This window comes from Lepus europaeus, chromosome 17, assembly GCF_033115175.1.
Source record: "Lepus europaeus isolate LE1 chromosome 17, mLepTim1.pri, whole genome shotgun sequence".
Taxonomy (NCBI): Eukaryota; Metazoa; Chordata; class Mammalia; order Lagomorpha; family Leporidae; genus Lepus; species Lepus europaeus.
The window spans coordinates 33,125,328-33,137,932 of record NC_084843.1 but is presented as its reverse complement, the minus strand read 5'-3'; the positions used below and the strand labels follow the sequence as shown (position 1 = coordinate 33,137,932).

The 12,605-nt window shown below is 41.8% G+C and overlaps 1 protein-coding gene across 1 annotated transcript in view; it reads left to right on the top strand.

The window, feature by feature from the left end:
* The first annotated feature begins 5,767 nt into the window (after positions 1–5,767).
* The window catches only part of CC2D2B (coiled-coil and C2 domain containing 2B), a 123,641-nt gene continuing 116,803 nt past the window's right edge, over positions 5,768–12,605 (top strand). Inside the window, exons 1-2 of the mRNA XM_062213940.1 lie at positions 5,768–5,842; positions 12,046–12,110. Of these exons, the coding sequence (XP_062069924.1) occupies positions 12,069–12,110 (42 nt within the window). The 5' untranslated portion in view covers positions 5,768–5,842; positions 12,046–12,068. The remainder of the gene's footprint in view (positions 5,843–12,045; positions 12,111–12,605) is intronic.

The window sequence follows — 12,605 nt, the reverse complement described above, 5'->3', positions numbered from 1 at the left end:
AAATCTTCTTTAATGTAAAAATTTTCATAAACTTCTATATCATAGGAGTATATATATTTTTAGGAGGATTAAGACCTCTAGGGTTTATTTCTCTAGTATTTTACACAAATCACTCATAACTTGCAATATAACTAAACAGATCGGAGCCACCCTGTGGCTCAGCAGGTTAAAGCCCTGGCCTGAAGTGCCAGCATCCCATATGGGTGCCGGTTCTAGTCCCGGCTGCTCCTCTTCCAATCCAGCTCTCTGCTACGGCCTGGGAAAGCAGTAGAAGATGCCCCAAGCCCTTAGGCTCCTGCACCCACGTGGGAGACCAGAAGAAGCTCCTGGCTCCTGGTTTTGGATTGGCACAGCTCTGGCCATTGCAGCCAACTGGGGAGTGAACCAGCAGATGGAAGACCTCTCTCTCTGTCTCTACCTCTCTCTGTAACTCTATCTTTCAAATAAATAAAATAAATCTTTAAAAAAATAAACAAACAGATCAATTTTCCATCCAAATATTGGGTTAGTAGCAGAAAAGAATATTTTCTATTAAGGTAGGTTACTAGAAAAAGCAAGCCAGCCTTAAAGTCAAGACTGTTCCTGGCAACTTCTGAATTCTCCCCAAAACCCCGCACATTTTAGTATGCACTGGCTCTTTGGGTAAAATGTCCTCCAGCTTCTTCTATTCACTGGATAAAGTAAGTAGAGAAGCAGGTATAGCAGCTGCCTTTACAAAACAACTCTGTCTCTGGAGCCAGCACCACGGCTCACTTGGTTAATCCTCTACCTGTGGCACCAGCATCCCATATGGGTGCTGGGTTCTAGTCCCGGCTGCTCCTCTTCCAGTCCAGCTCTCTGCTGTGGCCTGGGAAGGCAGTGGAGGATGGCCCAAGTACTTGGGCCCCTGCACCCGCATGAGGGACCAGGAGGAAGCACCTGACTCCTGGCTTCAGATCAGCATAGCTCCTACCATAGTGGCCATTTGGGGGGGTGAACCAATGGAAGGAAGATCTTTCTCTCTGTCTCTCTCTCACTGTCTAACTCTATCTGTGAAATAAATAAAAAACAACTCTGTTTCTCTTTCACATACATACACACACACACACACAAATTGATGGTGAAATTCAGTGATTAGGGCACACCAAAATGGTGTTTAAATTAAAAATAGGGGAGGGGCATTCAGGAGCCCTCTCTTCTTAGATCCTCAAATCTTACTGCTGGTTGATGAAACAAACTTTGTCTACCTCTTCCTGTACTTACACTGACCTCATCACTTCACCCCAGATAACTGCAACAGACTCTCATGTGTCGTATTTGCCTTTCAGATTCTCCCCCATTTATCCTATCCTATGCCTCTCAGTTAGAGAAACGTTCCATAAATACTGCTGTCATTATAAGGTAAACTTCAAATCTGTTGAGACTCTCAAGGACTTATAATACACTTATCCCATAATTTGAATCTTATCTTTAACCACAGATCCCATCTGTAAATTCTCTCTCCAGTCCAGCAGGTCTCCTTAGAGCCCAGCAAATACATCATTCTTCTTTCTGTATTTTGTGCCTTTTCCTATGATCCTTAACCACAGAATTCAGGATTTCTCAATTAGGCACTAATGATATTCTGGACTGGCTTGTGAATTTTAGGATATTTAGCAGCATCCTTGTCCTCTATTAGCCCTGCTCCAAATTGTGACACAAATATGTCTTCACACATTGTCAAATGTCCCCTGGTGAAGTGGCCAGTTGGCAAAGTGGTTAAGTCAAGTTACTAATTGGGATACCTACATCACATAAGGGTGTGGCTGGTTCAAGATCCAGCTCCTCTACTTCCAATCCAGCTTTCTGTTAAAGCTCATCCTGGGAGGAGATGGCTCAAGTATTTGGATTCCTGCCACTCACATGTGGGACGTGGATGGAGTTCCAGGTTCCTGGCTTTGGCCTGGTCTACCTCTGCCTATTGCAGGCATTTCAAGAGTGAACCAGTGGATGGGTGATATCTCTCTTTCTCTGCCTTTCAAATAAAACGAAAATTAAAAGAAAATTTTTAAGTCTTCTGGTTGTCTCATTTCAGTCCCTAACCCAAGTCCTACAAAAAATCTCCAATGACCCAACGTAGGAAGAATCATATCTCTTTTCTAAAAATATATAAAGTGTATGTTTGTATGATGTTTTTCAATGTTTCTTGAATATGGGTTCCATCAAAAGTAGATTTCAAGGCCAGTGTTGTGGCATAGCAAGTCAAGTCACTGCCTGTGAAGACTGCGTCCAAGATGGGTGCTTGTTTGAGTCCTGGCTGCTTCACTTCCAATCCAGCTCCCTGCTAATGCACCTGCTAAAGAAGCAGAGAATGGTTCAAGCGCTTGTGCCCCTGCACCCACGCAGGAGACATAGACGAAGCTTGTGGCTTCTGGCTTTGGCCTGGCCCAGCTCTACCCATTGCTGCTAACTAGGGAGTGAACCAGCAGACAGAAGATCTGTCTCTCTCTAACTGTACCTTTCAAATAAAAACAAAATAATAAATCTAAAAAAAAAAAATAAGATCCCATGTACATTATGCCTTTACAACTGGTATCTGGGGCCAGTGCTGGCTCAGGAGGTTAAGCTACCATTGCAACATTGAACCCTGTGTCAGAGCAACAGCTCCAGTCCCAGCTGTTCTGCTTCCAATCCAGCTCCCTGCTAAGGTGCCTGTGAAAACAAAAGACAGACCAAGTACCTGGATTCCTGCCACACATTGGGAGGCCAGGATGGAGTTCTTGGCTTGTGGCTTTGGCCTAGCTCAGATCATTGTGGCCATTTGGGAGGTGAACCAGGGGATGGAGAGCACTTTCTCTGTCTCTCCTTCTGTCTCTATCATTCTGCCTTTCAAATAAATTTTTTAAATTCTTTAAAAAAGAAGAAAGTAATAGTAACAATTTACACCCCTGGGCTTTCATTTTTTCCCTAGAAACTGTTAGGAATATATTTGTTTCTTGATTCTGATGGGGAGGATATTTTTTTAAAGATTCTGGCTGGCGCCACGGCTCACTAGGCTAATCCTCCGCCTGCAGTGCTGGCACTCTGGGTTCTAGTCCCGGTTGGGGCACTGGTTCTGTCCGGGTTGCTCCTCTTCCAGTCCAGCTCTCTGCTGTGGCCCCGGGAGTGCAGTGGAGGATGGCTCAAGTGCTTGGGCCCTGCACCCGCATGGGAGAATAGGAGGAAGCACCTGGCTCCTGGCTTTGGATTGGTGCAGTGTGCCGGCCGTGGCAGCCATTTCAGGGGGTGAACCAACGGAAGGAAGATCTTTCTCTCTGTCTCTCTCACTATCTAACTCTGCCTATAAAAAAAAAAGATTCTATTTATTTGAAAGAGAGTGTTACAGACAGAGGGAGAGACAGAGAGAAAGGTCTTCCATCTGCTGGTTCAATCCGCAAATGGCCACAACAGCCAGAGCTGGGCCAATACGAAGCCAGGAGCCAGGTGCTTCTTCTGGGCCTCCCACCCCAGTGCAGGGGCCCAAGCACATGGGCCATCTTCCATTGCTTTCCCAGGTCATCAGCAGGGAGCTGAATCAAAAATGGGGCAGCCATGAATCAAAACAGTGCCATATGGGATGCCAGCACCACAAGCAGAGGCTTAACCTACTCCACCACAGCACTGGTCCCAATACAATAAATCTTAAACAAAAAAAACTGAACTCATCTCAGCAAGAAAAGGTATTGTTCATTAAAAATTCCAAGTCGTAATAATATGCTCAAGTATCCTCAGAATACAACTATGTTAATTTTTAAAGCTCCTAAGAAAGCAGAAAATTAAATGTAATTCATCTAACTGTTCAAATGAATAATCAGGAACCAAATCTTCATTACATTTTTATTCATTCAAAGCCATTTCTTTTTTTAAGATTTATTTTATTTGAAAGAGTTATGGAGAGGGAGAGGGAGAGAGGGAGAGGGAGAGGGAGAGGGGGAGAGAGAGAGAGAGAGAGGTCTTCCATCCACTGATTCACTCCCCAGATGGCTGTAATGGCTGGAGCTGCGCCAATCCAAAGCCAGGAGCCAGGAGCTTCTTTCGGGTCTCCCATGTGGGTGCAGGGGCCCAGGGAGTTGAGCCATCTTCTACTGCCTTCCCAGGCCATAGAAGAGAGCTGGATCAGAAGTGGAACAGCTGGGACTTGAAACAGCACCACATGAGATGCTGGCACTGCAGGCAGCAGCTTCACCTGCTATGCCACGGTGCTGGCCCCACCAAAGCCATTTCAAACAAAGGATTTCATCCAACTTTCCATCTCACTCTACAATCCAATTATCAAAGGTTCTGGTTAATGCTGTAGTTAACAACTTTCCATTACACTGAACTGAAATGCCAGACATTTAACTCAACATATATTTTACCCATTTCATAAGAAATTTCAAGCATCTTAAAATATAAGTAGAAAATCAAGAACATGTAAACATAAAAAAAAAATACATCAAAAAAACCAGTCTAAATGGTAACTTAATTCCACATTCACCTTTCAGTTTCTAGGAAGTGAAACTAAAAAGAAAACATTTACATATTATACAAAATTTAAATCAAAATTTACAATATAAAAGTCAGGCAGTATCAAAAAAGAAAACCTTTTCTACTTACTGACTCCCATAATAAATCATTCATAGGACTGGGCATGTGTCAGTGAAACTAATTCTTCTAGCACTTAAGGTAATATATCCCAAGTACCCAAGTTTGAGGGGCTCAGCTTGATGAAGAATGAATGGACTTCGCAGCCCTGAAACCATTTTCAGCCATGAGGTCCCTGCACAGCCTGGAACATCATTTTTGTAGCAGTTTATTTCTACACTTGCCCTTCTCCAAAAGCAAAGTGGTCGAAGTTTAACACTCCTAAATTTCTCCAAATTAAAGCTCCAAGCACAAGGCCTGGCACAGACAGCAGCTAATACACGGTTGTGGAGTGGCTGAACGACAGCCCACCCCACAGCCCCGCGCTGCACATGCCTAAGTTTCCCAACCATTCCCGCTCAATTTTCCAGAACAATTCCCTGAAATCGTTATTTCAGCTCATGGCAAAGCACTGGGAGAAGAAACTTTGTAAGCCATTTCGTTTATTAAGCAATGGTGACGCGGCAGGAGCGAGCAGCTGCCTGTATGCCCTATTTTAAGGCAGCTGAGTTTGTGACACTCACAGCAAGCTCTGGAAACAACACGAGTCGCTGGCATATTTAGGGGGACTCTGGGCAATGTCACGGCTAAGTCAACGCCAATGGCGTGCCCCTCTCGTCCTGGCAAGGCAGAGGCAAAACAAGGGATGTCCCGTACACGGCGGGAGCCCGCGCCCCATCACAGCCCCGCGCCCGCTCCCTTGGCTCGGGCGGGCGGCGAAGCTTCCCACCGCGGGGCGCCGGAGCGTCCTCCTCAGGGACACCTCGGGGCTGCGGCCGGCAGCGCGCACCCACAAACTCACCCGAGGGGCACACGGCTCTTCTTCACCAGAGGAGCGAGTGCGCGGCGCGCGACCCCAGGCAACCCTCTCAGGCCTCTTCCACCGAGACGCACATCCAGGCCGCAGCTCCTCTAAGCCGGTGACTCCTGCAGCGCAGGAAGCCAGAGACCACCGCGATACTAACAAGCAGCCCGGAGCACGCCAGCGGCAGGACGGAGGGAGCGCACCGAAGCTTCCCGAAGCCGCCCGCTCGGCCGCGCCGCGCATGCTCCTGAGCCGCCCGCCCGGCGAGCCACGCGGGCGGGGAGAGCGCGGGAAGTGGGCGGTGGGCGTGAGGGGCGCTGACTGGAGCGGTCCCGACCGTTAGTGACTTCTCGCCGGTGGTGAACTGTGCGCCTTGCCTTGGTTGCTTAGAAAAACGAACGTGCCCTGTCCCCACAGGTGAGTGTCGTGTCCCTGTCAGTCGCCCCGGTACTTGGAGTGGAACTCTGCTCTGGGAAGAACCAGCGGGGCGGGAATGGCCAGGCACTGGCCGCTGGGACGTGTAGTCGGTGCTGACAGACCCTTCAGTCGTTCCTTTTTGGGGGCTGAAAGAGTTGAAAACCCACTGCGTTTGACAGAACACTGCTTGATTTACCTCAGACGCTTGGCGGCGTCTTATTTCTTGAGTGCCTACTGCGTGCTGAACACCTGGTTAGGCTTGGCGTGGCGGGGATCAATTCATGCCCCAGCCCTTGTCCTCAGAGTCAGCAGCAAGATGGATCCGCAGGGTAGAATGCGATGAACTGGAACTAGGACCTGTAAGTGCGATTGGAGGTCAAGAGGTAGAGTCAGGAAAAACCTGGAAGATGTGCGGTTCGAACAGGGAATGCTCTCAGGGGAAGCTGCAAACATGGGAGAATGAGGGTGTAAGGGAGTATAAACAAGAGTTTGATCAGGCTACAGCTGAAGGATCAGGTTGGGGAGTGGTACGCGAGCCTTAGGTGGGGAGCTGAGCGCGAAAGCCTTCCTCAGTTGAGCCGGGAAGTACATTTTCAAGTTTAAGCATAAACACAGGACTTCGTTGTGTCGAGTTTCTGGACTTAAGGGGCTATAGTTGTTCTGTGAATTAATTTTTTTTTTATAAATCTTGTGATTATCTTGTGAGTAATTACATTGCTTTGTGTAGTGTGTACATGATACAGACTTTCAGAATATGTCACGTATTTGTAATCTGCATGTGCTTTGTTTCTTATATACCAGAAAGTCCCCCTCCCCAAAAGAGAAGTAGACCCAAATCTTTCTTGACCTGCAGAAGCAGGTTATGATGATTTGGGACTTGGTCCTGAGAGCAGTAAGTTGTTTAGCTTTTTTGACTTTTCTAAAGTCAAAGACTCACATATAAATTCACAGATCAGAAAATCTTTTTGGTCAGGCCGCTTGTTCCTAGTTTTTGATTTTGGAAAGGAAGTCTGAAGTTAAATATACTAATTTTCAGATTTTTCAGGTAATGGACTATGTGGAAGTCATGATACTGTTTGTAAACCACTGAGAAATACTGCTATATCACACTTAACTATGTGTAGATTTTTGTTGTTAAGATCCACTTTTTCCATTTCCACATATTGGTAAAGGATAACTTTTGCCTTATGTTAAATAATTTTTGCCTTATCATAACTTTAAATGATACCTTAATTTTGGAGAATGTCATTCCAATACAACTGGAAGAGCATGATTTTAGACACATTGCTATAAAAGAGTTCAGATGGGATCCATCATACCATGTGACAACAGATGAACTAAGAAAAAGGTAAAAGTGGGTTTTGGACAGAATTCAGTTGTGCTGAAGAAGGAAAGTGCATTAATATATTTAAAAAGATTTCCAAAAATAGCTTGAGTGAAATTAAAAAAAAATAAGTTTCTGGTTTGCTCACAATCAAATAAATATTACTATATACTAAAATATGCAGTTTGGGGATCATGTCATATACTAGAGAGTTTTCTGTAATTTATTCTACTAGCACTCTTGAAACCAAAGGACAGAAAGAATCAAAATGGTTGAAAATTGTGGGAATGAGATTGGACGCATTGAGGATGCTACTGGAGATCAGTATGCTTAGTGAAATAAGCCAGACCCAAAAAGACAAATATCACGTTTTCTCTGATTTGTGGTAACTAACATATAGAGTATAAAAAACTTAATATATATAAATGAACTTCACATCTTGGGATTGGGATTTTTTTATTATTTATAGCCCTTGTCTATATTCCTGCTGAACAGTGGTCTTTCTGCTTTTTACTTGTTGAACTCTCTTTAGTGGAGCATTAAGCCTTTGATTATAAAATAAATTTCAAATGTTATCACAAAAATTAAGAAAGAAAAAGGGAGGAAAGGCGAAAAGTATCATTATATTCATAAGATTGTATCTATGAATGACATAAAATCTCTTTATACTAATAAAAATGTGAATTGAAATACAATTTCCAAATTAAAGTAAATTGTGGGGAAAAGAAGTTTGTGCTGAAGACATTGCTTTGTAGTAGGAAGTGCATCAGCATTCTATTCCAACTAAAGCAAGTATCAGGGAATTATGCTTGGTTGTATGCCTCTAGAATTGATTTAGGAGCATGTATGGCAAGCTGAACTCTACTAATGTTCCTGAGGAGTTGTATAAAATTGCACTTTAGCTCTTATGTTGGATGACATTTTGTTACATGGGTATTTGTTGATCCAAAATGAATGTGGAAAAAAAATCCCACTGACCTCCACTCACAAAAATTAAATTTAAGGTTTTCTAAAATTTGGAATTATGCAAGAATTTGAAATTATGCAGTTACTTTTTATTTTTTGTGTTACCTTCAGCAAGTTATTTTTTGTAACTTTTTCTTATAAAATTGATATTGAATTGAATTTTCTTAAGAAGTTAGAGAAGTTGGATTCTATCCCAAAGTGAGAAAGTGTGGAATATTAGAAATGAAAATCTGTGGCCAGCACTGTGGCATAGTAGGCTAAGCCTCGGCCTGTAGTGCTGGCATCCCATATGGATACTGGTTTGTATCCCAGTCACTCCTCATCCAATCCAGCTCTCTGCGATGGCCTGGGATAGCAGTAGAAGATGGCCCAAATGTTTGAGTCCCTGCACCCACGTGGGAGACCCAGAAGAAACTCCTGGTTCCTGTCTTCAGATTGGCCCAGCTCCAGCCATTGCAGCCATTTGAGGAATGAACCAGTGAATGGAACACCTTTCTCTCTGTCTCTATTTCTCTCTCTCTGTAACTCCACCTCTCAAATAAATAAAAATCATAAAAAAAGAAATGATAATATTTTTGGTTTTTTAATTAAATATTTATTTATTTGAAAGTCAGAGTTGGCCAGCACCACGGCTCACTAGGCTAATCCTATGCCTGCAGCGCTTGCACCCTGGGTTCTAGTCCTTCCTGGCTTTGGATCGGTGCAGCGCTCTGGCCACAGCACACTAACTGTAGTGGCCATTTGGAAGGTGAACCAATGGAAGGAAGACCTTTCTCTCTGTCTCTCTCTCACTCTCTAACTCTGCCTGTCAAAAATAAATAAATAAGTAAGTAAGTAAATAAATAAATAAAAGAGTTACACAGAGAGAGAGAGGGAGAGAGGTCCTATCCATCTGCTGTTTCACTCCCCAATTGGCTGCAATGGCCGGAGCCACGGCAATCTGAAGCCAGGAGCCAGGAGCTTCCTCCGGGTCTTTCCATGCGAGTGCAGGGACCCAAGTGCTTGGGCCATCTTCCACTGATGTCTCAGGCCATAGCAGAGAGATGGATTGGAAGTGGAACAGCTGGGACTCGAACCGGCACCCACATGGGATGCTGGCACTGCAAGCAATGGTTTTACCCTCTAAGCCACAGCACCAGCCCCAAAATGATAATCTTTACAGTCATTGAAAATTAAGTCTTTTGGTTTCTTCTTTTTACTTCAATTCCATTAATTGCAAATACAAACTAAGAATCTACAGCAAAACTGAATGTGTTAACACCACTGTAGTAGTAAAATAAAAATGTTTATATTTTATCATATCTGTTTCTATGGAGACATTATTAATGGAATGGCATGCTTGCAAAAGTAAAATTGGACTTTTAGGGCATAATTTCATATCCCATGCTTCTCTAGGAACAGATCTTTACAACCACATTTTATGAGCCTTTTAAAGGTCCAAGTGCTACATTCCTATTTGGGTATAAACTCATACTCAACATAAACTAGGGTTTAGGAAATTCATTACAGGAATACTGCTGGATAATTGGCAGGACTGAGTGATTTCTAAATACCAAGCAAGAGGCAACATTTATACAAATAAAATTGACTTTGGTTTGCTGTGTGTCAGAAAAGCTAAAGGAATCCCCAGGGATTCTGGCTTAAACTAGCTAATTCTTCATTTCTTTACCTTTAGAAGAAAGCTTTTACTGCAAGAATTGTAAATTAGCAATATCCTCAAAGAAAAGATGGTACTTAACTATAGGTGCAAATTTTCTAATATAGAAATCAGTAAGAAAATAACAGACAAGGTTGTAATTTTTCCTTACTTCTGCATGGGATTTCAATAAAGCAAATGAAGTTTTCATTTACATCTGAATGTTTATCTAGTATCTTTTCTATAGTCATTCATGTCTTAAGTGGAATGAGGAGCAGGTTAGGAACATCTCCAGTCTGCCAAAAAATGATAAATAATTTTTTCCAAAACAACTTTTCATTTGATAATTGGAAATTTATTATAATTTTACTATCTGTCACTGCTAATGTTTTCCCCCATTTAGCAAAAAAAAAAAAAAAAAATTTGTGGAGGTAGCCATTAAAAAGCCAGGTTTTGATTTGAAATTGATTTTAGAAGTTCTTGCAGAATGGAAAGTAAATTCAAAATTCTCTCTTATCATCTTATTTCTATTGTATCTAATCTTGGCATGTTAGTAGGAAGAATCATAAATGTGTTGATAATCTGAGTAATTAAGTCAGTCTCATAAATGCTACTTTTACTTATTAAACCAAGTCTTGTAAATACTACTATTACTGATTAAACCAAGGCTTTTGCTAACTTGAGCCTAATTCTCCTCTGTTTTAAATCTTTTCAGTATTTCTTAACAACCTTACATACTTCTCACTGAATGTTCCAGAAACATCCATAAGCAACATTTGCAAATTGAGCTCATTAATTCATAATCCAACTACTTCCTATTTGATCAATACTCAAAATAATACTACCTCTTAATTAAGCAAGCCCAGACATGGGAATTCTTGACTCCCCCCTTTACTTTGTCTTACATACCTAATTTCTTTGCAAATCCTGTGAATTCTGGTTTTCAAATGAATCTTTCTCTTCTCTCCATTCCCATATGCATTTTTTTAAATATTTATTTTATTTATTTGAAAGAGTTACAGACAGAGGGAGAGAGAGGTCTTCCATCTGCTGGTTCACTCCCCAGATGGCCTCATCAGCCGAAGCTGTGCTGATCCGAAGCCAGGAGCAAGGAGCTTCTTCTAGGTCTCCCACATGGGTGCAGGGTCCCAAGGACTTGGGCCATCTTCCACTGCTATCCCAGGCCATAGCAGAGAGCTGGATTGGAAGAGGAGCAGCCAGGACTAGAAGCAGCGTCCATATAGGATGCTGGCGCTTCAGGCCAGGGCTTTAACCTGCTGAGCCACAGTGCCAGCCCCTCCCATATGCATTTTTAATGTATCTCTCATTAGGGCTATTATAATAGCATCTTAATCTCCCTACTTCTGTTGACTATGTTTAATCTGGTTCTTTTTCCCCTCACTGTAAAGTTTTATAATTTTGAGGAGAGGGGAGTTTCCCACATATTTTAATTGAGGAATTACTAAGTATTTTTAAAATATACTCATCTTTCTTTCTTTTTAAAGATTCATTTATTTATTTGAAATGTAGAGTAACAGAGAGGCAGAAGCAGAGAGAGAGAAAGAGAGAGAGAATCTTCCATCTGCTGGTTCACTTCCCAAGTGGCTGCAACGGCCAGAGCTGGACCGAACCAAAACTAGGAGCCAGGAACCAGGAGCTTCTTCCGTGTCTCCTATGTGGGTGCAGGGTCCCAAGGACTTGGGCCATCTTCTACTGCTTTCCTAGGCTGTAGCAGAGACTGGATCGGAATTGGAGCAGCTGGGACTCAATCCAGGACCCATGTGGGATGCTGGCATTGCAGGAGGTGGCTTTACCCACTATGCCACAGTGCCAACCCCAGTTACTAAGTATTTTGAAAACTTTTTTTGTATTGCTTTTGTGGAACTGATCTTTTCCTAGCTTACTAGCATATAGGAAAGATAATGGCTTTTACATATATTCTCATGTATTCTTAACAACTTTCTAATTATTTCTAAATTTTTTTGATCGAGTCTCTTGAGCTTTCCATGTACAAAGACATATCATCAACAATGTTAATTTTGTCTTTCCCTTTCTAGTAGTTACAGTTTTATTTCTTTTGCATGTCTTTATGCATTAACCAGAATTTCTATTAGATACTAAGGTGATCAACTACTTAAATATAAAAGTTGATAGTATATTTTTTTGTTTCTAATTGAATTAAAATTTTTAAGTAGTAGAATTTTATCTGAAGCATCACAATGGTTTTCTTTCAGTAACATGATATATCATTCTTAAGAATATTTCCTGTTTATTTAGAAAGTGGGTGAAAAAGAACCATCATGAAAAAGATCTCAAACAGAAGAGAAGACATTAAAAAAAAGGTAAGGTATTAATGAATTTATAGGGATTTTTATCTTTCTAAAATTCTCAATTATAAATATAGGATAAGCCTGATAAATATGAGATATTTAATTCTGTATGCAAATCATACATTCATATATTAAATACGGGAGCTTTGGAAAAAATCGTATTCTTTTTTGGTCTGTCGTTCATGTAATGACGAACATTAGAAATGTGTTAGACATGTATTTATATATTCTCTTAAATATTTGTTTATTTGTATGCTGTCTTAGCCAACTATCAAGTCATTCCCAGATTTGTCAAAAACTTTAATTTGTCAGTGAAACATATATAGGACTAATATCTATGTATCTCTCAGAGTAACTCTAATTAAGCTTCATATTTCATCCCTGCCTTCTAGATGGAGATGGGAAGTTGTGAAAAAATGTCCAGAATCCTGGAAATAGTGAGTGTGATATTGAGAAATAGAGGCCTTTATTAATCACTTGACAGGGCTGATGGTCCATCATATCTTC